Source organism: Trachinotus anak, unplaced genomic scaffold, assembly GCF_046630095.1.
Source record: "Trachinotus anak isolate AG129_WGS33_773 ecotype Australia unplaced genomic scaffold, CSIRO_AGI_Tana_v1 ptg000007l, whole genome shotgun sequence".
NCBI lineage: Eukaryota > Metazoa > Chordata > Actinopteri > Carangiformes > Carangidae > Trachinotus > Trachinotus anak.
This window is the reverse complement of record NW_027273858.1, coordinates 17,365,622-17,391,984: the sequence shown is the minus strand read 5'-3', so window position 1 is coordinate 17,391,984 and position 26,363 is coordinate 17,365,622. Positions and strand designations below refer to the sequence as shown.

The following is a 26,363-nucleotide window of genomic DNA, read 5'->3' as shown; positions in this document are numbered from 1 at the left end:
TTCATCATCCTCAGTGCTTCATACCTGAGCAGTGATCAATACTGCATACATCTAACTCTCTGGTAAAAGTGGAAAACATGGTATGAAGATATTGAACCAAGGATTACACACAACAGCCATTCTGAATAATGCATAGACAGAACTTCTGATATTTATGAATAATTCCCTGAAATCCTACAGTTGATTTTTAACAGTGACCCGACAGAAACATTGAATCCATTGTTTGAGGGAGGCTGATGGCTGATACAGATATTTGATATTTTGCTAGCAGGCTGACCCACACACTCAGTCGACAGAGTCCCCCCCTCCATCTGTGCTGCGCCAGCTGTGCTTTGGGCACATGGAGCCCTAGTCTGGGTAACTTGATACTGACTAGGGTGGCACTCACAGCAGGGGAGCATTTGCTGTGGGACCGTGGAAGCAGGACAACTGTGTCCCAGTCCCATGCTGTCATGTGTGATGAGCAACAAATCTGTGTAGTGGTGGATGACGGTCACTCCTGAGTGGAGGAGTAACGCCGGCCTTTGTTCCTGTAAACTGCTGACACAGTCAAATATTAGAAATCAATATGGTGTGCATGGCTGTGAGCTCTTCCATCTGGTTGGAGCAGATTTTAAACCTATTGGATTGGGTTTAACTTTACTGCTTGTCAGCATATTTTGCAGGGCTAATAAAACTCCAGTGTGTCACTGTAGTTTTGGATGGGCTTGTTTTTTGTTTTCACTCTCTGCCGCTGACCCAGAGTCTGTCCATAGATATTTCTCCAGATTCCCCCGATGCCAAAATCATTTGGCACATCTCCTCCCTTCAGTGACTGGTCGAACTCCTGATCTTTCCCTCCACAACACACCCTGGAATCCTCCTCCATCTGAAACAGACACACACTTTGGTCTTGTGCCACTGTGAGCTCCCATCTGCTGTCCTGGCACCGCACACACACATGTAGATTAACTACCTCATCTCACTGCACATTGCTCCTGGCCAGACTCAGAGCTTGTCCACACACACACACACACACACACACACGACTGTCCAGGCATTTTATAGACAGCTATGGTGTAGAGTAACCTGACAGAGAGGTCAGACGGAGACCTGGAGCCTCCCAGGAGAGTCTGAACAGACTGCCTGGTAATATTATAACCTCTGGGTTCATTCATGACGTGGTCAGACTTGGATGGAGTTACTTATTTTTGTTGAAATTGCTTCATAACCTCAGACACACTCTCTGCTGACATGGGGGTGGTGCAAAAATAACTAGAATTACCACCTGGCGGTTGTATGCCCCCCCCCCCAACAAGTCAACTTGTGGAACATGATGATGTCACAGTGAAGTGACCAATGACCTTTTGAATCATCATCTACATAATTCATAATGTCATAATTATGACAAGTATGAATTCTTGAGTTATGGCCAGGTGAGGTCATCATGACTTTAACCTTTGACCTTTAACCACAAAATTCTTATCAGTTCATCTTTGAGTCCAAGTGAACATTTGTGCCAAATTTGAAGAAATCTCCTCAAGGCGTTTGTGAGATATCGTGTTCACAAGAAAGCGACGGCCAACCTAAAAATCCTAAAAAAAAATCCAAAAAGGACAAAGCCAGTACAGCTCTACCCACAATCCAATGCAGCTGCACACCCACCAGCCCCTAGAGGACGTGATAGATTGGACCACACTCCAGCAGCTGGGCTGGAGGTTTATGCAGGAAGTAGCAAACAAATTTAATTGTTTTTCTCTCTGCACCCAAAAAGACTTATGATTAATTATTCAGCGAGTCCTTCACCATCCCTGCGGTGAAAGCAACATCTGTCATTTATTTAAAGCACAGCAACTTGTAGGGAATCAAGTCACAAACACATTATGGTTTCATGTTTCCATTTGAAAGTCTTAGCACACCTGCTGTTTACAAAATAAAGGATGAAAAAGTCTCATAGAAAAGGTTGTTATCTTTGTTGTCTCTGTCTGTGAGAGCTCAGCAAATGTATTGTTCAAAATGAGCTCTTTGTCTTGTCTGGAGAACAGGCATCAGATGGCTGCTGAGGACATGCACTCAGCTGTCAGTCCATCTTTGTGCACAAAACTCTCCAAATCTTTTTACTAATGTTGCTCTGGTGCATCTTTCCAGTTCATCTCAGGTCACTTAGATGCCGATGTGTTATTTTTAAGCTTTTAGTGGAGTTCTGATCGTAGTTTTTGAGGACTTTCTGTCAAAATAACTGCAACTTTTATATCTATCAACATTTTGTTCTTTTTTTTTCCCTGACTGGGCAGCTGATGCATTTGGAAATACAGTTTTCAAAGTTGACTTGAACAGTAGCGTGAATGTAGGAATTCATTGAAATGTGCAGATCAGACCATATGTTTCTTGCTTGACTGTGGTAGAGGGATTATAAAGCAAAAATGGAGCCGCAAACTCAAAAGACTGTAATATTGGAAAATATCCACTTAATTTGACTGATTAAAAGAATTCATTTTTGCATTAGGGAAGTTGAACTTCACAGCCAGTGAGGAGAGGAGATAAAGTTACAGGCGTCAGTTACCACTCTCAGTGTAGACACAGACACATAAGTGTTGTGTTAAACAACTAGTGTGACATTTTGGGGAGTGTGCTCATTTGCATTCTTATAGAGAGTTAGATGAGAGGATTAATACCACCCTCATGTCTGCTTGGAAAAAGGTAAAGCCAGAACAAACCAGTAGCTAAGTGTAGCATAAAGAGTGGATACAGGTGAACAGTTAGCCTAGCTCTGAGCAAAGAGCAGCGATCATTTCTGTTTATATTTCCCAAAATGTTGAACTATTGGTTCGAGACAGAGCTGAGAAGATACGAATTCATTCCCGCACCACTGGGTGCTAGTGTACTAAACTTGTTTATTATGGTTGTCTGGAAAACTGTCAACAGAAACATAATAAAGACCACAAAATAACTTATTTTTACAACTACATTTATTTAAAAAAACAAAAAAACAAAAGCAAAAAATAGAACAAAAACAAAAAAGCAACCAGTGTCCCACCAGGGGTGAGACAGTTTATGGAGAGAGACATTTTTAAAAGCATACAAACCAGCAAACTGTAATCTAGCAGCATCCAAATGTTGGAATCTCCAAAATCATCATTTATATATTTAAATATATAGGTTTTTTTTGCCCTGGCAAGCTACACACTTTACAACATACACAGAGCTTTATCTCTCCTTAGTGCAGAAAAAAACCAAAACAAATACCCTTAATAAAATAAACAACTTTAGGTTAAATAAGCTTAAATAATAGTGTTAAATACAAGACACTTCTGTGGCAGATATGTACAGAAATAAACACATTTGGCATTGTAAGTGTGGTTCACTGGCGCTTGCTCTAATGCTCTAGAAACCACTGCATAAGAACACATTTTGCTGTGATAAACTACACATACTCACATACTCACACACTCACACATACATACACACACACACACACACACACACACACACACATACGCACACTTCCATACACATGATTTTATATCAGTGAGCCACAGACAAGGCATGTGTTTATAAAAGACAACTAAAAGCAAAGAGAAACAATCCATTTACAACCAAGAGTTTTAGGCACAGTCTCTTCCTGTTTTATAAATACATGTCAAATACAACTGCTGCTCAACAGGAACTCTTCACGTTTGTGCTAACCTCTATTTTTTTTAGTTTTTTTTTTTTTTTTTAAACACAGTTTCATAACTACCACTTTGTTATTGCTAGGACATCGTGACAGTGAATGGAAACTACTGACAAACGTGTGTAGGGAAAAGCACCTTGAAACATCAAAATTACTGCCATGTGACCCTACAATACAACACTGAGGAAAAGAAAAAGTGGAATTAATTCAAAGAAAAATGGCCCAAAACATCAAACCTTGAAACTTTTGCGACTTTGGGAATCAGAAAAATCCAGAGAAAACAAAAGGGTCTCAGTTGAGCTACATTCATTTTTCCCCCCAACAGTACGTTTCAAGACCGCCACATGTGGATTCCTCTTGGTGCAAGCAGACAGTAAGTACCACTTCATTATGTCCAGTACATTCCTCCCTTCCACCCCCCCTCCTCCTCGCCTCACCCTCCCTACTTTCCTGTGTCCGTGAAGGCCGGCACAGAAACAGCTGTGTGACAGTGTGCGCAGTACAATACAGTACAGCTGAGTATACAGTACAGTAGACTGATGTGACATACGTAGGTAGACTATATGTTGACTACAGTAAATGAGCTTTACATTCCACTACTGTAAGAAGATCCCAGGGACTCGGGCGGGGCCCCGGGGGTTGCCTTTCTCGATTACTCTCCAGGACATTTCCCAAGAGTCTTGTTTGCCAATGTGGAGAAACAGTTAACGCCAGAAACAGCCCTGCACTTCAGACAGAGGAGGATCCCAAAACTAAGGTCCAGATCAGGGTTTCAAGTCTCTCCACATGGGGCTGCACGACAGTCTCCTAAGCAGGGGCTTTTCAAAGAGTCTTGATTACTCTGCAGGGCCGATAATGGTTTGTTTTAATGTTTGTTTGCCTGTGGATCATCTGGGAATCTTAAGTAGGAGTTGAATGGGTGCCCAGGAGGAGTGAAGGCCATCTTGCGCTCTCTCTCCCTCTCTTTCTGCTGGTCTCTTTCTCTCTCTCTCTCGCTCGCTCGCTCTCTCTCAAGGTTTCTTATCAATGGTGTGAAAGAACCACTCTGTGAACTTCCTGAGCTGAGCCGCCGCCGTCTGGCTCTCCTCCTGCAGTCGCATGTTATCCTGTCTCAGGTGTTGCACCTCCTCCTGCAACATCGCCTTGTCCTCCTTCTCCTGAACACACCAACACAGACACGCACAAACAATCAACACCGGGACGTGAAGCAAAAACAAATGGATACAAAAGAGGCTGATAAAAGCCCTGCTATTACAAGAACATCCGTCTTTCGTCAGTGCTGTGTAAATGGGAGGCATTAAAATGGCAAAGCAGCTATTTCTCTGTCCTGATAAAAGTACATTTCCTCTCTCCATTTTAAGCACATTAGTGGGGGTGGGGGAAGTGTTGGGCTGGGACACAATAAGGAAAGGAAGCAGGATATTGAATTAAGTGGACGAGTTTGTATTACACAGACCTCAGGGCACCCATTACTCAATGTCTATTCTCCTGAGCCATGTGTCACAGACATGCACCCTTCGCTGACATGGAAAAGGAGAGCACAAAGGTGATGGAAACATAATCGAGAAATTGGTTTGATATATGCGAACTCACCTTTCTGAGGTCATGCTGCAGCTGCCTGAGGATCACCTCCAACTGGTTCACTTTGCCAGTTAGTGTGGAGGGGGAGCTGCTGTTGGGGGGCACAACACAGGATGTTGTTAATACTCAAGAATGACTCATTTATCACATAAATAAAACACAATGACACCTTCTGCCAGGATACAGAGGCTGATAATGGACAGTTTGTTCAGTCCGGCGCACTTTAGCTGTTGTTGCTCTGCCCGTATGTAAGTATACAGAAATTATGGCAGCAGATTTATCAATGAAACTTTTATTGCATTTTAAAACACTGGTTGCCTGATTTGAGACAGATTAAATACAGGTTTTTTATTCCTGGCAGATGAACAGCATTCACATTCACCAGCAAAATGTATTCAAGGATGAGATATAACCAAAGCGTTTGCCAGATGTTACACTATTTGAAGCTTTTTCTTGCCACATAAAGAGCAGAACAGATCTGCCAACGTTACATTAAACTCTAATATACTAACACACTCCTGTACTCCTTACACCTTTGTCCTTGAGTTTTTGGCTTCGTAAAGGTGAAAATACACCGCCCACCAAACTCTTGAGATAATGCTCTTATTAGTTTTTCATGCACACTGCTTCATCATGTGGAAAAAGCTTCTTCACACGCCAGCTGTGCCTAGGAATGGTTGCTAAGCTATGATTGGACAATCACTATTTGGGGAACAGGGTTGAGTGAAGTCAATTAGTCAATTATTCACTTGACACTGAAGCACTGGTGCTTGTGTGTTTGTATTTGTCAGTAAAGCCTACTCTGCTTCCAGCGCCGCTCCCTCTGCCTCCACCACCCGTCTGGTCAGCTCTCTTGAGATTTGCAAAGCCTCGGCCCGCTGCATGTCCGTCATGGTGCAGAAAGACGCCACGCGCTGGTCTGGAGACAGAACAGGTGACGTAACATCATAATCTGCCCTTAACATCAAAAAACAGGAAATGTGTTCAGCAGTGTATTTCCCGGTGTAAACATGCAACTAAGATAGAGCAGAACAGCACAACCACAACATTCCTGACAGGATGGGCTGATTCATTCATGCTCTGTATGAATGAACGGTTCTGGTTGAAGCCACCACAGACAGTCCTCCCATACTCGAGAGATCTATAACCAGACAATAAGGAACAAGGTGGTAAACAGAGCATTTCTTGACGACCACAGATAAAGTAAGTCCCTTGGGTGTTGCTTCGGTGCCCTCGCCCCTCAGAGTTTCCTTCGACAGCTGTTTGGCTCATAATGGGCTGAATCCCAGAGAGCTGTAAGCCACCAGTCATGCTTGTTTTACCATATCAGGCCCTTAAGCTTGCTCAAAGCCCCATGGAAAACCCAAAGTTGGCATGTTACGCTTAGGGACTGCTCAGTTTTGAGGCGTAATGCTCTTTTCTTTAGAAACCACTCTCTCCCTTTCTCAAGCCTTTGGTCTGAGACTAAAGATAGGAGGATCTGCATATTCATAGAAAAGATTAAGGAAACCCTTCCATTAATTTAGCCCCCAAATGAAAGCTAATCCACTCCAAGACAAAAGCTGATGGAGCCCAGAGTGGGTTGTTCAGACGAGGCAGGAAAGGGAGACCAAGCTTTCATTTACATATGAATGAACATTTTCCTCATATTCGATGGCTGCATCAGAAAGATTAAAGACTTCGAGGGAAGCAGTGATGGGCAGAGAAAAGCTGCTTGTCATTTTTTGTGTGACCTGGTGTGTCCAAAGATTTAGTGGACAAACAGCTAAAAAAAAAAAAATCAAACAAAAGCAGATTACACTGAAGGGAAAACACGACAAGTGATGTGAGTGAACATACTGTGCCATATTTATTTGTGAGGGAATAATAAAACACATCCATTTGTTGACAACGAGAGCTTTCGGTTATTGCATCAAAAGCCTTGCTGTCGCTGAAATTGACCAAAGCCCAGTTTTAATTCCATCTGCTTCTTCTTTTAAAAGTGTGGATGCTGCAATACAAACTGTCTTCTTTCACTACAAATAAGAGCAGTCTCTCAGGATCCACATGACCAGGGTTATGAAGGACATATATGCTTTACATCTATGCCAACCTCACATCCCCCGGCTCTAAACAGAGCTGGTTAAACATACATGGCACAATGGCAGCCTGGAGCCACTTTCTGCTCAGCAACAAGGCTCCAGTTTACACAGCGCTTTTCTAGGCCAGCCAGGCTACCGTGACAACTGCCTTCTTGCTGCCAGTCAGACTCTGCATCATCTCCACTGATTCCACTCTTGTTAAATGATATGCTGCAGGCTATGCAGCAATAAATGCATCAAAGAAGAAACTCTACAGAGGATTCATTAATTATGACAAATGAACGGTCACATGCTACATTGCCTGCTCACTGGTCTCGGGGTCAGGCGGAGTTCAAGTGGAAAGAATCTCGTGGCATGTTTAGAGTTTCCGTGATAGATGGGGAATACACTGGCATGGGAGAAGTCAAAAAATGTACTTAAACTAGAAAAAAATGGACAGTGATGATGCTGACCATGAAGTGGTGAGACTGAGTAAAATGACAGCTTTCAGTTTTGATAGGAACAATACTGCTCATGAATTTATGTGGGTACTCAATTCCTAAATCACTCTTCCCTGAGTCAAAAACCATAAATACTCTAAGGCAGCCATTCAGACAGATTATAAGAAACAAGAGCCCATCCTTAAAATGATATTTTTTTTGTGTTTCTAAGGAGAAAATCTGCTGCTTTGGGCCAGATGAGATGTCTGTCTTCATTTTGTAGAGGGAAAAAAATCCAATGTCTCCAATGCATATTCAGATTTTACAGACAAAAGGCCAAGAGGAACTGAAATTACCCCAAACTCTAAACCCAAGAGCTTAATAGTAAAAAGCATCGCTGTAAGAGCTCTCCCTGAGCGGTGACTTGCTGGCTTCATGGTGTGAAAATTGGCTCCATGTCTGGGCTGAGAAATGATGGCTCATTTTTCCAAGCTATAGTGCTTGAAGGGAACCACAATGGGTCTCAGAGCAAAAGGCGCAAAAAGCTGAAGGATTCCCGACAGTCACCTCCTACAGCACTTAAGAGACACTAGAAGAAACAAACACACAGAGCACACAAACCTACACATGCAAGCCAGCGAGCACTTGCAGATTACAGACACACACACACACACGTACTAAGCAGCCAGGATGGTTAGGGGGAAGGAGGGGTGGACGAGGGGGAAGGTTGCACAAGGTGCCAGCAGCTTCAGCTAGGCTGGTTACCTTCAAAGGCTCGTGCTGCGTCAACCAGGTGAGACCAGTCCAGGCCTGAGGCAGTGTCTGGGAGGGGCATGAGGCCTGGGTCGCTGAACTTGGACCTGTCCGCCAAGGAGCCGTCAGAGAACCAAAACTCATCTGCAGAGACAGGCAGGCACTCCGATCAGTGTCTGGCCTGGGGTTAGGACTAATCTGAGTTGCCCATCAGTTTGCCTCAGACAAGAGGGGTTGGGAGAATGGAGGGGCTCAGAGGGGGGAAGACAGGGGTTTTATTTGGACTAGTCATAGCTGCTTAAGAGATGATATTTACCTAACTCATGCCTTATGCATCAAAACACCTATCCTGTCTATGTTCACTAAATAGCTCCTATCAATTCATTCCTTCAACTAAGGCCGACTCTAATCGAATGCATCTAAATCAGAAATCCTCCTAAAGGTTGTAACCAACTTAACTTTGAACAGAATAGTTTTGTACCAATGTGACAGCATGATAGGCTAGCATCACATTAAAACACCTTCTCTGCATAGCACTCGCAATTCGCCGTCTGAGGGGTGATAAATGACTTGTCTAAGTGAATGTCTTCATGTTTCAATCAATATCTCCTTTCCCTCCCTTCTGTCTCTCATGCCCTCCCTCCCTCTCAGCCCTGAAAGACAGGGAATGCAATAAACAAGCTCCCATTCTGCAGAGGGGCGTTTAGAAAAACATGAGTGGAGAAGCAGAGAAGAGACAGAGAGCGCTTGAGGTGATGCTGACACTCTCCTTTCAATTTATCCAGCGTCTTGGAGCCTGAGTGATTCACTGTTTACCAAATTGGGCTGCTTCAGTAAGCCTGTGTGCTCAACTACCCTTCAAAACAATCAGGAATCCATCAGGTTGACAGCCAGAAGAGGCTAAAGAGAGAAAAATCTTTCCAAAAGCCATTTTCTATCTAACGACAGTAGCTAGAGACGGGTGAGGAACGATATGGAAATGAGACAGGAGGGACAGACAGGGGGAGGCAGGCAGGGACTGATGAGTGAATGAAACATTATGTATGACAGACATTGTGACACTCCTGATGGAAAAATAGGCATGTTCATGTCAGAGATCTTAAAGACCTGCAGCGGCGCAGGCAGGACACATCACACCTCTCACTGCTAATACATATTCAGTGGATGCTGGGAGAACAGTAGGGAGGGGAATACTGGCCAGCAGTGACAGGTGTCTGCTTAATGCAGACGGAGCGGCAGGCCCCTCGCAAGTTGCACACCACTTCACCCAGTTCAAATTAGTTGGCTATATCGAGGAGTGTTGCTGGAGTGTGCACCAGTTGTTCTTATGATATTGGTAGGACACAAGTGGCTGGCTCTTGTCTGGTGCCAGTGAAGGAGGATGATAATCCAAGAGCGACATGCAGAGAAATTCTACATTAGCTTCACAGTCTCTGAGAGGCATTTTAACAAATCAGAGTTCTGTTTCTGTTCTTTTCCTTGGTTAAAGCTACATCCACAGAAACAAAGACTTTTGGAAACGAAACAGTGTACGTGAATGGTCATGTGATATGCAATAGTATGGATCTTAAAATGAAAATGTATGAGTGTGGATGTAGCTTAAGCCAAGTACTATACACATTGTTAGATGTTTTTTTTTTTTTTTTGCTTTGAACTAACTAGCCTAGTAAGAGTCGTCTGTACTTACTTCTTAGGTTGGATGCTCCCTGGTTGTGGATCATGCGAGGAGGCAATGTGCTGTGGTAAGGTGGGGTGGTGCTGAATAGGATGTCATTAGGCATGGCTTGGTCCAGCATGGAGCTGTGCGAGCTGGTGTAGGACGAACCCTTACGATTACTACACACACTTTCGTCTGACAGTGTCCGGTATAAGGAACGTCTCGGTGATAAACTGCCCACTGCTGACACCTGAGAGAAGGAAAAGGAGACGAAAAATGGTCAAGAAATAGTCACAACAATGCAAAGGATGGGGCTGAAGGGCCTCGAAATTCCCAGCAATGCCCCCCTCCCTCTGCACCTTCCCTGCCTTTCCTCAGCACAGCAGGTTTACACGAGCGGGCAGCTGGGTGGGTATGGAGGGAACATCAGGGAGCAGTGTCAGGAATCAATTACAGTCTTTGCTCTCAGAAAAATGCAGATGGATTGAGCACAGCTGGAGAGTGTCTGGCAGAGTGGGAAAAACAGGGGACAGCGCTTGTGGAGGTGGTGACAGAGGTCACTGCACGAGGCAGCCAATAGTAACTGAGCTTAATGTGAGAAGCTACAGAAAGCAGAGAAGACTCAGTGTAGCTGCCACAACAAAAGATAGTAAAGAAAGAAACTGTTGATCCATTTATAAACAAGCTAAGATGTATTTGCATTTGATTTAAGACAGTCACACAGATCCAAGCACAAACTCAGAGGACACCAGTCTGTGCTTACAGGAAAACACTGGTTAAAGGAGGATTGGTGCAAAACAACTTTTTCAAATGCAATGGCAGATTACATTATGACAATCACAATCACATTTAGTCAGACTGAAGGCATGAGATAAAAAAGCATCCAGATATAAAAGAATGTGATATCTTGTCAACACTGATCTATAAAACTGTGTCCTGAAGAGTGTTCGTAATTCTTCCGAAAAATCCTACGGCTGCCAATAAAATGACAAACAAACAAATAAATGAACACAGTTTGGTGAAGCTGCAGGTATAAAGTAGTTGCTGCTTTGTGCATTTTCTCTAGAATAGGAGGAAAAGAATCTGAAGACTTTTGGAGGCCAATGCAAGACAATGCAGAGGTCAAAAGGGAACTACAAGGTCAGGATGACCAACCACAAAAGCTGTGAGGGCTTGAATAGCATCGTCCTCAGGGGATGTCTTCTGTACACAGAGGAGAACTACACAGGATACCACTACAGAGATACTAAAGTTTCATGACTGTGGCCAGAATTTTGACAGAAGATCTCCTGTTTAAACACACAAAACCACAAACACCAATCCCATCCATCACTGTCCCGTTTAGCTTACATAAATATTGCAGGAGTGACATCAAAAGTAGCCACAAATGATATGCGGGGCAGTTGGCCAGATGGGTAAATGTCTGCCTTTGGCTTCCCAGCTGTAACCAACACTACACTGCTATCCCCGCAAGCCAACACCCAACCATCTCCATTTCAAAGACTGATCCCCCCACAAATCCCACGGTGAGAATTTAACAAACATCTAGTACGTCTTTAAAGTGGAGATATACACTGGAATTCAAAGCAGCATACATATGCAGCCTGCAAAGAACATCTCAGAGGCTTTAACCTAACAAGGTTGTCTCTCTCTTATGCAAGTTTTCCCACCCAACTTTACAAGATTAGACCCCATAAGGTTCTTTCTCATCAAAACAACTTTAAACAGGATTTGCTGCTTTCTTATATAAAGCAAAAATAGCACAGATTTAGAGCTGCAATAAATGGAGTCACGGCAAATGAAACCATTTGCAATAGGGCTTAATGTTTTCTCAGAAGCCTTCTATTTATTACATCTACAGCACCACATCAGGCTCTCTGAAAACATCTTGGCACTGGTTTACTGAGCCTGCTGTGCACATTACGCACAAAATATTGTATTAATCAAACCTGTAAAATTACAGACTATTTCAGTGTGTCTAAATGCAGCTAAGCAGGCAACAGACTCAGCCTGAATTGGGCTGTAGTGTGTTTGAATTCATTTGTACGACAGCAACGCTCTTATCAGTCAAGGCAGGAGTGACACATCCACCTAGATTTTTCCTGATTTCCGTAACTTTTTTTCTCGCTGCCCACACCGAACAAAGACAACAGCCAGCGTTGGAAGCCTTTGACGTGCCACTTGGGAGGATGTGTTGGACAACCACCCATTCAAACGCTTTTTTCTTTCCCACAGGAGGTTAAAAGAGGAACGCTGTGGGAGAATAAGCTGTGAACGGCCTTTCCTTTACATCAGCCACACAATAGTCTGTGTGTCTGTGGAAGGGCGTCCCAGCGGCCACCTCGCCTGGCAAGGAAAATCTCTCCGCACCTGCTCACCCACACAAAGAATGGCATTGGATAACTACCAGAAGTGACACATGCATTAACCTTTGCCGTATACTCTGTTTAATTACTTAGCAGATTAAGGAAGTCAGATTGTATTAAATCAGAAATAAATCAATCATGTTTCCAACATTGTCATTACTGTAATTTGATTCCTGATGATTGAAAACATGCAGCCCCAGTGAAGCTGCTCCCGGAAAAGAACAGTATGTGTTCATTGGGATCAGATGTGTATATGGTTGGAGTGTCTGGCTTTGTGCTCTCACTCATACATCTCTCTCCCAGATTGCTTTTCCACACACTGTATTATTGAGCTGAATCAGACAGGAGAGTGAGATTACAACAAAGAACATACTACTCTTTGAATCCAACAGGCAGCATTGTGCACCTTTCTACTGGTTACTGCTCTTTCCCTCTCTGCGGGAAACAAGATAGACCCAAATGAAAGGAAATCACAGAGCAGGCCTGATACACCTGCTTTTCATTTCAGATAGTTGCTGACGCTGCCTGGTCTCTTGTAAGTACCACATTTATATGTAAACCCAGTACAGGACAACAAGACAAACTAACCAGTGCACTGAGCCGCTTTATGTGATGGACAAGGCCTGTCTGTGCCAGAGGACATGCTTGTATTCACAAGGGATGAAAAAAATAACCCATTTGTATGTCTCCAGGGTCCCTTTCTCGTAGATAATGGATGGGGGGCGGCGCAGGAAACTCAAGATGCAATTAATAGAGTCTGCAGGATCCAGGAACATCAAACATCGATGCACTCTCTGCAACTTCCTGCCTTTAATCCATGACATCCCGACTGAGCAAACTCAGTCCCCATTATAAATTCAATTAAACACCCTGTGCCAGTCAGCGGGGACTGAATGGGTCTTGTCAGGAGAGACAAGGGGCTCTATTTTAACAGAACAAAGCACATGGCATAAGTGCATTTAGGGTGTGTCCAAATCACTTTTACTATTTTAACTGTGGAAAAAACGGTCGCTGCGACAAGTGTACACAGCTCTACAGAGAAGCAACAGCACAAATCACAATGTTAGACATCTTTAATGTTATATTATGAGAAGTGCAAATACATTTTCTGTTTGCTATGAAAATGTGGTGGGATGAATTTAGTCTTGGTGATGAATGGGAAGCACTGGCTGAGTTACCAGGTAGTAAGAAAGAGCGCTTCTTTGCAGAGCCTCATTATGTCCAACAGATATCCATGACACATAGCAAGAATATGCAACACACAACATGCAACAATGCACCTGATCACATCTCATTTTAAGACCAACACGCCCATAGGTGATCAGATGGGTACAAGTGTATTTGCTATTTAGACAACATAGGCATTGGATGGGAAAATGACAACTGCTTTGTTCTGGGTGTAAGATCAGGCCCAAGGACTATCATCTGTGGTATTCAGGACCCAGCTGATAGGCAGCAGATGTTTGTCCTGCTTTCACTTGCTTCCCAGCAAGAGGTTATCTGCTCTGGTTCTGGCCCTGTATATACGACGGCTGTTAAGTCAGCATGATAAAAAAGCCTTAGGGGTTTGCAGTAGATCCTTACAATGTCATGTAATTATGCTATCACTCATTACGGCACATTTTCAACAGGTTTTATTTGTCTGTGTGTTTAACAAAACATCACAATTATCATGTAATTTAAAGCTGAGTTAGTCAGTCCCCCACAATGACCTCACCTTCCGACTCCTGTCTTCTCCTGGAGGGCTGTCGGGCAGCATCATTTTAAGGTATTCTTCTTTCGAAAGCCTCTGCAGTGATTTTCCATCCCGGTCAGCGGCCTGGAGCCGGCAGGCAGCCTCCTGTGCATACAGCTGCCTGTGGACAATAGAGAGGGCAGAGAGGAGCAGAGCGCATCAGAAGGGTCACACGAGCCACATACTGCAAGGGAGGCCTTGAGCCATCGCAGCTTGGGTTGAAAGGACTGGTGGCCCCCAGCTATTTAGAAAACAATGTCAGTATCACACAAAGGGTTCAGGTGAATCCGCCTTAGCATGCCAACATCAGGTGCCTCCCTGCTCCATGCTAGTTAGGTGATAGTGGGGTAACAGGGTTGGACAGGGAGCTAGGGAAGAAAACTTATTTGCAATCCCGCCCTTTCCCATCTCGCTCTGCCAAACCCATGATTAAAGAGACTGTGAAGAATGCAGCCAAGCACTGTGAGAGGTAGAAAGGAAGGGAAAAAGAGGATTTTTGGGCAGAAAATACATCCAGAGACAAGGCAGTGCAGGGAGGATGTGACCGACCTGGCTGGTGAAGTTGTGTGGCTGTGAGACCTCTGCTTTTAGTGAGCAGCCTGTGAGCATGACACATTGAGTGCTGCTGGCACTGAGCTACATGACCACAGGGGGATACACTAGATGGCGAGATGATGGGACCGCCTGGTCGCGTTGGTTACCTAGAGACACTTTTGCTGAGAGTTGCCCTGTTTTAAGCTTTTGGCACCATGGCAACCAAGCCCTAAATACATAAACGGGTATTGCAAATGTCCGTGTGCGATTGCCAGATGCGTTCTCACTGATCCATGAGATCTCTGTATCCGACTGTATCTAAGACAAAGAAATGCAATTTATTCAGCTCTGTTTACCTGTGACCACTTTTCCAATTTGTTCTTACATGATCGACCAATGATTACAAGAAGACCGGATCAAAGCTAAGGCCCTGACCTTTGCAATTAAAGGTTATTCTACTTGTACAAGTGTCTATTAAATGACTAAAACACTAATAGGTGTTTTTTTGCAAAGCAGGTCTTGAGTATGGGTGTAAAGGAAAGAATGTGTGTTTTGATCTGCCTGTTTTTGAACACATTTTTAATGTCTGAAATTCAAAAAGAGTCAAAAAATGATGAAATGTTTTAGGGTAGAGGTGGAAAGAGTTGGAACATCGAAAACAGAAATTGTAATAAAGGCTGATGAAAATAGATTTTTTTTACTGCACGTGATGTTGCAGTAGGTACTTCTGCTTCTTCTCCTATTTCAATATATATAACTAATATGTAACTACAACAGTCCTGATTTGGGAATATGTTGCTCAGAAGAGACAATTTCATTAATCTTAGGAGGGAAGCTGCATGAAATGACATGAAATATCTGCGCTCGATTAATTATCTGATCTTCACACATCCTCTTGAATTTACTCGCATAAAAGTAGCTGATGTAAACACGCACTTTAACTCACATTTCATTTTTCTGAAGCTTCAGGGACTTGCTCATATCCTTAGCAACAGTCTAACAGACATGTAATTAGAAAGACTCAGAGTATGTTGGATCAGGGTCTGGCAGGTGGACGGTTCACAGCAGTAGGATTCTGTAGGAGTTACAGCAGAAATGTCACAGCCACTGATGCACCGCTGGTTGCCCTCCAGACTCAGCACACGCCACATGACAGAACCAGCACACGAGAGAGGAGTGGGGTGGTGGTTCAGGACAAAGGAAGGGTGGGTGTGAGGGTGTGGGGGTGTGGGCTTGGGTCATATCAGGGCCACGGGGTTGACTTTGACTGACTGTGTACCTTGAACGCTCAGACAGCATTTTGAGAAGGAAAGCTAACAAGCTCTCCGCTCCTCTGGAACAGGAAGCAGAAGCAAGAAAGAAACAGCCGGGGGTTAGGAGCATTTTTTCACATCCTGCATTACATACAGTGTTAGAGCAAATTAGAAAACTTTTTAGAGAGGGGGGAAGAGAAACTTCATTATGTTAGAACAATATCTGTGAGTAATATTAGGCCATTTATCACGAAGCACTGTTATGTAAGATGAAATAAAACTGTAGGAATATATAAACAAACAATGGGGAGGATAAGTGAATTACAGAGCTTTTTCATAAGTCGGCAGAAGATGACTTCAGTGCATGCGATCAATCACACAGCCGTTAAGTGGCAAATTTCACAGCCTAAATGAAATTACTTGGGAGATAGAGCAGAGGGGTTTCTTCCAGGGCAAATCTCACATTCTTTCCACCAAAACCCCGAGTCGCCACACAAACACTTTCACACAAGCACACACACACACACAAACACACACAACACTGACACAATCAAAGCTGGGTTTCAATTTCACCATCAATGGCTCTCTGTTTTCTACAACAAACCATTTAATCATCAGACAGATACAGTCAGTCATCACTGCTCATATAAAGTCTGAGGAGAGTATACTCTTCCTTTGCAGTATTTCCACAAGCTATTCTGTGGCTGGTGTCCATAAGCTGCATGTGTGACAACAGTGTGTTGCTGTCTGTGGATTGCTGCTTGGCTCCCAGCAGAGCTGCTGATCTGGTAGAGGCTCAGCCTGGCAGTCCATTGGGACCCGGCTTCACGGGAGCGATCAATAACCACAAGTGACATGTGCCAAGTGTATTATGTCCACAGCTTCATTGAGCTTATTTATTTTGTGGCTGTCAGCTTCAATCAGGGCCAGTTTATGCACACTGGGTGGGCTGGTGGTGGGGGGGGGACACTTGTGTTGGAATGGGTCTGGCACAAGTGCAATAGAAAGTCTGGGAGGAAACAGCTCCACAGTGAGAGAAAGAGTGGTGATGGGGCAAGTTAGCGTGATCAAATGTGTCATCTAGCTTTGAACGATAGCTCGCACTGAACTTAATGTGAACCATGTGAACTGAAACCAAACTGTACTAACTCTTTCATGTCGTTGTGGTGTGGGAGCATAGTTGGTGAAGTTCTCATACAGGCTCTCTCTTGCTTTCTTTCTCACACACACTCACCCACACTCTGAAATGTTGGGAGGTCCCTCAGTGCCGTGGGCTTCATCATCATCATCACCAGTCGTCTTCATGCCCACTGGGGGTTTGCTACTGGGCTCGGGCCGTGTCTGTCCACAAGCCTCTGAGCTGGGCCCCGGCTCTGGCTCTGGCCCTGGCCCTGAACTGCTGGTCTGGGGGATGGTGTACACCTTGGAGGAGTCAGCGGACATACAGTATCTGGCCCCGCGGGCCAGGGGACTGCCAGAGTGGTGTGAGCCACTGATCAGACAGCAAAAAAAATAAAGCAAAATGTAACTCAAAAGTGACCACAAAATGAATGAATTTAAAAACAAAGGAAACAAAAAACATAAAATTGTCATGAAAGCATAAGCAAACATTAACAATGAAGGATGAGAAAGGCTAGTAACAATGCAGCTGCGTCTGATGTTGAGACATGATGATGATTTTTAACTTGAAATGATTTTTTGATGCCGTTGGCTTAGACAGGATGACATCATTTCCTCCACGGCGTTTTCCAGCTAGTTCACCTCTAGCCTACACTGAAGATGACTCACATCCAGTCGATCATGTGACTCTTCCTGCTGAACTTTGTCCTTTCACCGTTTAGTTAAATATCAACTGACAAACCGGATTAAAGGGTCAGTGCACTCAAATCATAAAGACACATTTTTCTTACTTACTCCCAGTGGTATCTATCCAAACTCATAACATTTCACTGATATTTCGATTTCTCAAAAAAAAAAAAAAAAAATCGGAACCATTTTTGTTTCCTGGTTATATTTATGCATGGCATACCACAAAACCTATTTGATTTGTCTATGTGCTGTTTTCCAATTACCTCAAATGTCTTTGCTCTTGTTTACTCATACTGTCAATTGCAATTTTAAGGCATCCTTAACATAAGCACATCTTCTCTTGTTTCCTATTCATGTCATTACTAATACGAAGGAGGGCATTTTGTCCTTTATGCCACCCGCCCAATGCAGATTTATCTGTTAGCTGCCCAACTAACCGTAAATTCAAATAAACTGCACAGGTTCATAAAGATGCCACATTTTAGTTTGAACATCTTGTTATTTGCTGGAAAACTTTCAGCAAATACAAAACAAAATACCCTGAGACATCAGAGTTGGCTTTAGCTTGGAGGCTACTCTGTTTCCATATTCATGACCATCTGGGCCACACCCTGCAAAATGTGCTCCTGCTGCTTCACTGTTTGTTCAGATGACACTGTGGTGTCAAAGACCATTACATGGAAGGTGGGAAGCATCGGAGCAGTCAAGGTGAAGGCACTGGCTCTTTCCTCATTTCTGAATGATATCCTGGAATGAACAGTTCTGACGCCTCCCAAACAGGTCAATGATCTGAACAGATTGTCGTAACATAATCCTGTGTGGCATAAACAAATAGATACCCATTCTTTTTCATAGAGACAGGCTGTCATTGGCTTCAGGGCCAACCCTCTCTGACACCCCTCCTCCTCCCCAGATGGGCCCCAGTCTGGTGAGGAGGACTTGGACGACGGTGCGATGAAACCCCCCCATGTTGCTCCAGCCCGACAGCAGCCCCACCCACAGGCTTCAGCACAGCTGGATGAGTCAGGCTGTGGGTCAGGAGTAAGGTAGCACGGCTGGGTGAAAAGGTCAGCTAACAGCCAGCAACCAACCTTTTGTGCATGTGTTTGTGTCCACATGTGTTTAAAAGAACAGATAATGGGCTGAATAGTGCGGCAGCGGTGGTGTATGTGTGAATGTACACAGTGGATTGTGCTCCGAGCCATATACCATTAAAAGGGTGTGATTTTTAATCACGGGGCAAATCAATGACCCCACACGCTTGAATTAAGCCACAGTTGCCCTCAGAGAAGAACATCAGAGTGACCACTGACATTAGCTGCAGTATATCGATGGGTGAAAATGAAAAGAACAACCACATTAAGTGTCCTAGTAAGATACTGGGTCTCCACAGCTTCGATGCATCTTGGCATAGAGTCCCTGAAACTCTACTGGAGGAATGAAAACCATTCTACTAATAGAAATTCCCTCATATAGTGTTTTGATGGTAGGTTTGGAGAATGTTTTCTAACATGTCCCACGGGTCTTTAATTTGGTGCATCTGGTGACTGTGAAGGCTATAGCATAAAATTTTATGGCCCTTTAGCTGTATATGTAAGCACTTACAGTCTCCACTTTTTTATCTAGGCTCTTCCTTTAGTTTGACCCAAACACGAGTTCAACAAAGCAGCACATTTTTGTTGCAAATAGAATCAGAAGTATATTTAACCGGTCAAAAAAAAATAAAATCAATAAAAGATGTTGTCTCTGCACTGTACCTTGAATGGGATGAGATCTCGCTCAGGTCTCCAATGCTGCCATCTGTCACATGACTAGACATAATGGCAGAAGCGTAGCCCTGTGGTAAGTAGAGTTTCCCATGATCCTCTTCTGATGCCCCATCCTCATGGTGCTCCGACACCCAGGGGTGTCCCTGCTCCCCCATCCTGCCCTGCAGCAACACCCGGGCCCCTGGGGCCACGCAGGGATTAGTGTCAATGCCGCTGTCTGTGGAGGCCCCTTTGATGTAAGTGAGGCCCAGCATCTCCGGGTCCATCAAGTCTCCGGAGCCAAAGTGCTTATCATCGCTGTTGCTGGAGGCGTTGCTTGAAAGAGTGTTGCTACTTGAGTGGCTTGAGTTTTTATCACCCGTCTGGTACAGAGAGGGGGAGAGAGAGAGAGAGAGAGAGAGAGAGAGAGAGAGAGAGAGAGAGAGAGAGAGAGCGAGCAAGTGGGATGAAGGAGAGAGAGATACAGTAAATCAGACAAGGTCAAACAGCAGCTGCAAATAATTCTTACGGTTGTTTTAATGTGCTTGGTGCACCAGATGGGAGGGGTTTAACCCATTAGGCTACATCACATGTTCATGTGTCCCTGACTGAGGCGACTGCTTGTTTTCTTGAGGCCTGTGACAATGTCAGGCTAGTTTTCAGTGATAGGAAGAAATAAAAAAAGAATCTGCTCAATGTCATGTACTTTGTTTGTGACCTCTTTTTACGTTCTGGTTCTTATGAGAGATCCACACGATCTGGCCCCTAAAGCAGTTTAGAAGGGCTGTACACAATAGACAAAGTTATACATCATCTACCTAAGTCTGGACAGGTGAATGGCTGCATCTTTTGATGAGTGACTATGTTGCAAGTTGCTAATACTTTAGCCTTCTGCTAACTGTAGCTAAAGGCTCATGGCTGCATGGTTGTGCATATGCTTGTGAATGGTGAGCTACAGGACGACAGCTGTGTTTTCAAATTGCTGCGTTTTTTTTTTCCTTTTCCAGTTTTCTGTCTTCCCCAGCTTTAACTTCAGTGTGTCCACGATGCAGATTAGCAGCCTTACAAATCAATTGACCCAAGCAACAGCCTCTGGAAAACAAGCTTAAAAGCAATGCTTAATTAGATAATATAAACTCTGACCTCAGGATCATGACATGTCATATTATCTTCATTATGCTATGTTAAACAGTGCTAAATCATGGAAGCAATATAAATCACATCACATCAAAAACAGCTGCTCTGATTTAGAAAAACAAGCTTTGTGTATTAGGGACATAAAGAATGGTTTAAATTTTTATCCACTGGGTTAAAGCAATACTGGCTGAAAGAACTGAAAGAAGTTGTTAGCTCTATGTGTCAGCCTCCAGCATCAAAGGAGAAAGGACAGAGAGATGGTGTAAAAAAAAAAAAAAAAAAAAAAAAAAAAAGATAAATGAGATAGTGGGGAATATTGAGAAGGGGGAAAATGAGACGCTGAAAAACTTAATATATTCAACCTTCTAGGAAAATGTGTCCTAGAAAAGTGTGAGACAACTGCAAATGGTGATGAGATGAGACGCCCGTTAGCAAGCTGATGAAGGGGAAGTGATAAGTGCAAAGAGCAGCTAGAGGGGGCGACATGAGGTTGAACACCCCAATTGAGCTGCTGATTATTGCAAAGCCCATAAACAAGGGCAATCTGACCTCACCCCGATTCAAACGACAATGTAGCGTAAAGCAGGTCTGACAGTGCAGAGTTAAACTGTGCAAAACACTCTACTCCAAACTCAGCACACACACACTGTAGAGGCTGCAGTAAACTTTCAAACATTCTGCCCTTTCAAAGCAAGATGACAATGAATTTCAAAAAAGTTCCATTAAATGTTACGAGGGCAACTTCTGTCAAACTGAAATGAAAGTAGGTCAGACATTTACCCTGGACAGCTTGTTCGGTGAGTCTTTCCCTCCCTCTCTTTGCTTCAGAGGGTTCAGGATCTTGGTGGAGGGGATGTGCCATTTGGCCTCTGTGCACCAAGAAGAAGAAGGTGAGTGTAGAGAAGTAGCAGGTATGAATAGCATAAATCGCAGTAAGTGCAAGTGATGAAAGCCCTGGGCCCTGGGCCTCGCGCCATATAAAACACTTATTTCCAGACATTATATGCACCTAAATCATGACATGCTTAAATAAAAAGAAAACAGACTCACCTGCAGACCTGGTCCTCTCGAGAGTGGGCTCTCTCTCCCTGTGTATCTCCCCGTCTCCCCCCTGGATGTCCCCTGCACGCTCATGGAGGATAGGGGAGGGACACCTGCAGAAAGAAAGAGGAGGAGAATAGGCTGTAAATTGTTTTCTGTCTAAAAAGTCAGCTCTGTATTCGTGTCAGAGAAGGGCTTCAACAGATTTACCACAGACGTAAAGCAATTAGCTCAAGATCATTTAAGGTCGAATCACTTGAGCTTATAATAGAATAAAGAAACTGCTAGACAATGCTGACAAGAGACCTCCTTTCATTCGACTTGGCATGCCAGGTGCTCTCCTGCTCTTGACAAAAGGGAAGGAGCAGCAAATTTCTCACTGCGGGTCTTAATTAAACCTTAAAGAGCTAATAAAGGTTACAGCACATGAACAGAGGCCACAGTGTCTCATGATTCTTAACAAAGACTCTAACTGGAGATCAATGGGCGAGGCATCATGTGTGTTGTTCTGCATCATGGCAGCTCTGACAGGGCACAGTGAGAGTTCAGCGCACATTTGAGGCCCTTGACAGAAAGGCAGCAGTGTGCAGCTAAGCCTCTTGTCATGGTCTGTAACCATTCACAGACAGACACTGGTCTCTGATGGATTCTGCTCATGTACACGATTCAGTCTGACAGATGCTACGCCTGTGCAGTCTGAAGCCATGCTGCCCTGCAAACCATTATATGGCTGAAAGTAGGAAAAACAGCAGGGTGTTGTAAAGAAATCTATATACTGAGAAGTGCTGTAAAGGGGACAATACACATGAAGTGTAAAATTTTGATGACAAAAAGAAGATGTGGTGGCTACAGTCATGTTGGCAGAGGCGACATGGCCTCTGTCTGCTCAAGTCTTTTCCTCCTGCCCCCTCCAGAATTTCAATTTTTGTGATTATTTTTAATAAAAATTCTTGTCAGTGCCTTTCTCCAAAATTACAGTGTAGTTTGCTAAAGTGGCACTTCAGCCGCTGTAGGAAATACTGGAGGACAAGACAGAATTCTTTCTAATCACTACCTATTATACTCAAGTGCTCATCCTTTTTAAATCTCCAGAACAGAGGGAGGAAGATGTGCTCAAACTTACAACAAAGAAAAACACATCACTTTGCTTGGATTTATAATGGCAATAAAACTGTATGGTTTAATTTACAAAGTGCCCATTTTTGTTTGAAACCAAGACTTTGGCATGATTGAATCGAAACTGCAATAATACACATTACGCAGAAATTCTACATGAAACTCATCATCCTCTATTATCTTCTCTCTTTTAAGGTCTGGATGTGGTATTAGACCATGACAGGCATAATTGTATTGTTTGGTTGGATCGATTCCTGCAAAATTTTGTAAGAACCAGCCAAAAGTACGGTGATGATTTGGTCATTTCATGTGGAAAAATTGCTGTCATTTTGCCTTTTTCTCAGAAATAGTGCTGGGACTGATTGTAGCTGCTTTCATTACTGCAAAACCACATAATTTTGGATTGACTACTTGGAGGCTATTTTATAAAAAGTAACACTGCTGTGGTCCCGTACCCATCGTATCCAGGCTGCTGGGACCAGGTGCTGCTGCCGCAAGGTCCTGGATCACTGGAGGAGGACTGGTTACTGGGGGAGCTGCGGTAGTGCTGGTCTCCCTTGTTACATGAGGTGACCTGGGGGTTTTCGATATCCTGCATCGTCCTGCAGAAACAGAGGTGCAAAAGACATACAATTGCTACAGACACTGCCATAGATGGTCAAAACTTGGACTGTACATGAAATTGATCTTTATCTTACTATATGTGTACAGATTATTATTCTAAAAAATGTATACATAATGCATAAATTACATTTCTGGCTCTCTAGAAGCAACAAAGCTTTATTTCCCTCACTGTCCAGCATGAATTACTTTATTATTGGGTTTCACTCCAGAGAATGGTCCCTTGCATGTGAGCACCTCTAAGAAAATGTAAGAACTGTCAGTGAGGGAGAAGGTGTCTTGTTCTCCAAAGACAAACAGAAAAAGAGATTAGCTATGGTAATAAGCCTGAGTGAGTAATCCAGATGGCGGAGCCCCTAGAGTATGTAGAGTAATGGGAGAAGAAGCTTCTGGATCTAAGAGGATGCTTGAGATCTCTGCTACAAAACACAAACTTGACTCTGCTCCTGAGCTATCCACTCACACATGATGTGTTAAGAGGTTTAGTCATTTACCTCCTCTGACTTTTATCTCAGTTCAGCCTTTCCAAAGTGTATTTCACTGTCCTCCAATAAGCCCTGACCCGCCTTAATATCTTGAGACGAGAGGTTTCTTTGCTTACTTTTGCCTGGCCAGAAAAAACTTCCGGACTATGGTCTGGAGTGAAAAATAAACACTGGATTCGAGTTATGTCTGCTGCCTAGAGGCCTTCGTTTTAACACCAAATACACCAAAGTAGGTTAGATGACCAGATGGAAATATGACTGCAATAACATAGGCAGAATGGCTTTCACATTAAGTCTTCACTCTGCTGTTTAATGAGGACTGGGTCTTTGTTAACTTGATTCCTCAACATCCAAAGATTGGGAATGTGCAGAAAGATCTAAACCAAAATAATCCTGTAGAACATTACAATTCCAAAATCACAATATCAACGTGCATTCAGAAGCCAACAACGTCTTTGCATCAGCCCTTTCCGCTGTGTCATCAGGTTTCCTTTCTTTAGACCTCCATGGGAAACTCACTAAACTGTCAGTAACTCAATCGCAGCACACATCATCGAACACTTTGGCCAGATCGCTACATTTCCTCCTTGGCTGAAAGTGTTAGTCTCCTCTGACGGGTCCAGGCACATTAATGTGAAACAGCAGCAGCTGCTCTTTGTTCTCCTTCTCTTCCTCACTTGACATAATGTAAAGTTCTGGTGGGTGTGGGGGCACTGAATGTAATTTTTCTCTCGGCACTGAAAAAACATTTGAGGCAGCAGAGATTAGCGGTCAGTCTCAGTTGGCTGTGCAGTAGGTGTCATATTTTATAGTGCCAAATCTGGATTCTGCTATATGAGGATGGGACGATGGTTTATCTAAGCAATAAAGATTAAAATGTGTCCTGCAGACCAGTGGTTGCCAATCTTTTTATTTTTTTGGCAGATGCCCCCCCCACAGCCCTGAGAGATGAACCACCTGTCATGTTCTAAAAATGTTCATTAGATGTTATATAACACTGTTACATTATTATTATTATTATTTCTATTGTAAATCTTAAATTAGCTGAGCTTCTCTTGCACATACTGGTTATTTACTTTCTCTTCTGCATGTCCACACCACATTAAATAAATAAATAAATAAGCAAGCGCATTTGTTAGCTAGATGCTAAAAAAACATTTTTGTCAATGAAGCTTCATGTTGATTTTTTTAATCTAGAATATGTGACTGTAGAATATCCCCCTCCTGCCTCTCCCTCCCTGCTGGCCTCTTCAGTCTATGACTCCTTCTCCCCTCTCCTCGACTCCCTCTCTCTCTGGGGTGCTACATATCGCGGTCCGCGAAGAGCACTCTCTTTGTTTCTGTAGTAATTGGATGAGATGAGCTGAGCCGTGTCAGTGTCCCCATCCCCTCCTCCTCGGCAGGGTGCAGGAAGCGGGAGGGAGTGGGGAGTAGGAGGGAAAGGGAGAAAGAAAAGGAGCGAAGGAGAATGGAGAGCTCCCACTGCCAGGAACTCTGATTAGGCAGAGAAGGCGGCCATTATCCCAGTACAGTCAGTACAGGCAACACCAGGGGGGGTCGGTGTGACACACTGGAAAGGTTATCATGACTGTAGGGGTTTCATTAGAATGAACAAATCACTACTTTACATGGCTCAATGGAGATGTCCAAAAGAGACACAGCCTAGGACAGGAACAAAGTCTGAGTGTTGCCTTATTATCTAAAGGGAGATGAAAGCGGAGCCGTGAATTCATTGGACTAAAATGATCCATTTATATGTATGCAAATAAGTGAACAAAATAACAGCCCCTCAGTGTTACTATGGCTTGTTTCTAAATGAGAAAGGCTGAGAGTTCAAAGATTTTATCTCAAAAGGATTGGATCTTTTGAGCGTTATGATGTTTGATCGCAAGCTTTGCTCTGTCTGGCTGTCTGAAAAAGCTTGACTTCCAAAAATGTCTTAAAAGCATAAATTTCGTTTAATGTTTGCATTCACTTACTCTTCTGCTCCACTGTAAATAATATTGCTATGATCTTATCTTAATATGATATTTTTATTCTTGCAAAAGATGATATCTGTAATTCTTACTACCGTGCAAGTCTTATTGTACATACTATATGTGGTAAAAGCTTCCTGCTGAATAGGTTACACTCATTGGCCCAGAGGTGATATATTTGTATATAGGTAGAAAATGGAGATTTTGTTTTGCTTTTGCAGGATTCCATTATTGTGTGTCAATCAATATGAAGCAGTGAAGAATAATTCTCACATCATGTAAATTCACTGTCTTTTAGAGTCTGGCAACATCTTTTCTGATGCGACCTAGCTGACATCACTTCGCTCTAAATGAGGCATCACTTTTCTCAAGTGTTGTGTTTAACCTGTCTGGACAGGA

General features: G+C 43.4%; 1 protein-coding gene across 8 annotated transcripts in view; it reads right to left on the bottom strand.

Moving 5' to 3' along the window:
• Positions 1-2,930: 2,930 nt before the first annotated feature.
• sipa1l2 (signal induced proliferation associated 1 like 2) overlaps positions 2,931-26,363 on the bottom strand; it is a 79,806-nt gene continuing 56,373 nt past the window's right edge. For 2 of the 8 annotated variants that reach the window (XM_071481102.1, XM_071481103.1), the window contains exons 11-21: positions 23,338-23,484; positions 21,776-21,879; positions 21,506-21,594; positions 19,598-19,971; positions 17,266-17,523; positions 14,227-14,365; positions 10,174-10,393; positions 8,499-8,630; positions 6,035-6,152; positions 5,246-5,324; positions 2,931-4,809 (exon numbers count right to left, since the gene is read on the bottom strand). In XM_071481102.1, the coding sequence (XP_071337203.1) occupies positions 4,663-4,809; positions 5,246-5,324; positions 6,035-6,152; positions 8,499-8,630; positions 10,174-10,393; positions 14,227-14,365; positions 17,266-17,523; positions 19,598-19,971; positions 21,506-21,594; positions 21,776-21,879; positions 23,338-23,484 (1,807 nt within the window). In that variant the 3' untranslated portion in view covers positions 2,931-4,662. Of the gene's footprint in view, positions 4,810-5,245; positions 5,325-6,030; positions 6,153-8,498; positions 8,631-10,173; positions 10,394-14,226; positions 14,366-17,265; positions 17,524-19,597; positions 19,972-21,505; positions 21,595-21,775; positions 21,880-23,337; positions 23,485-26,363 lie in introns of those variants that run through there. The other 6 variants (XM_071481104.1, XM_071481106.1, XM_071481105.1 and 3 more) reach the window with 6 other exon arrangements.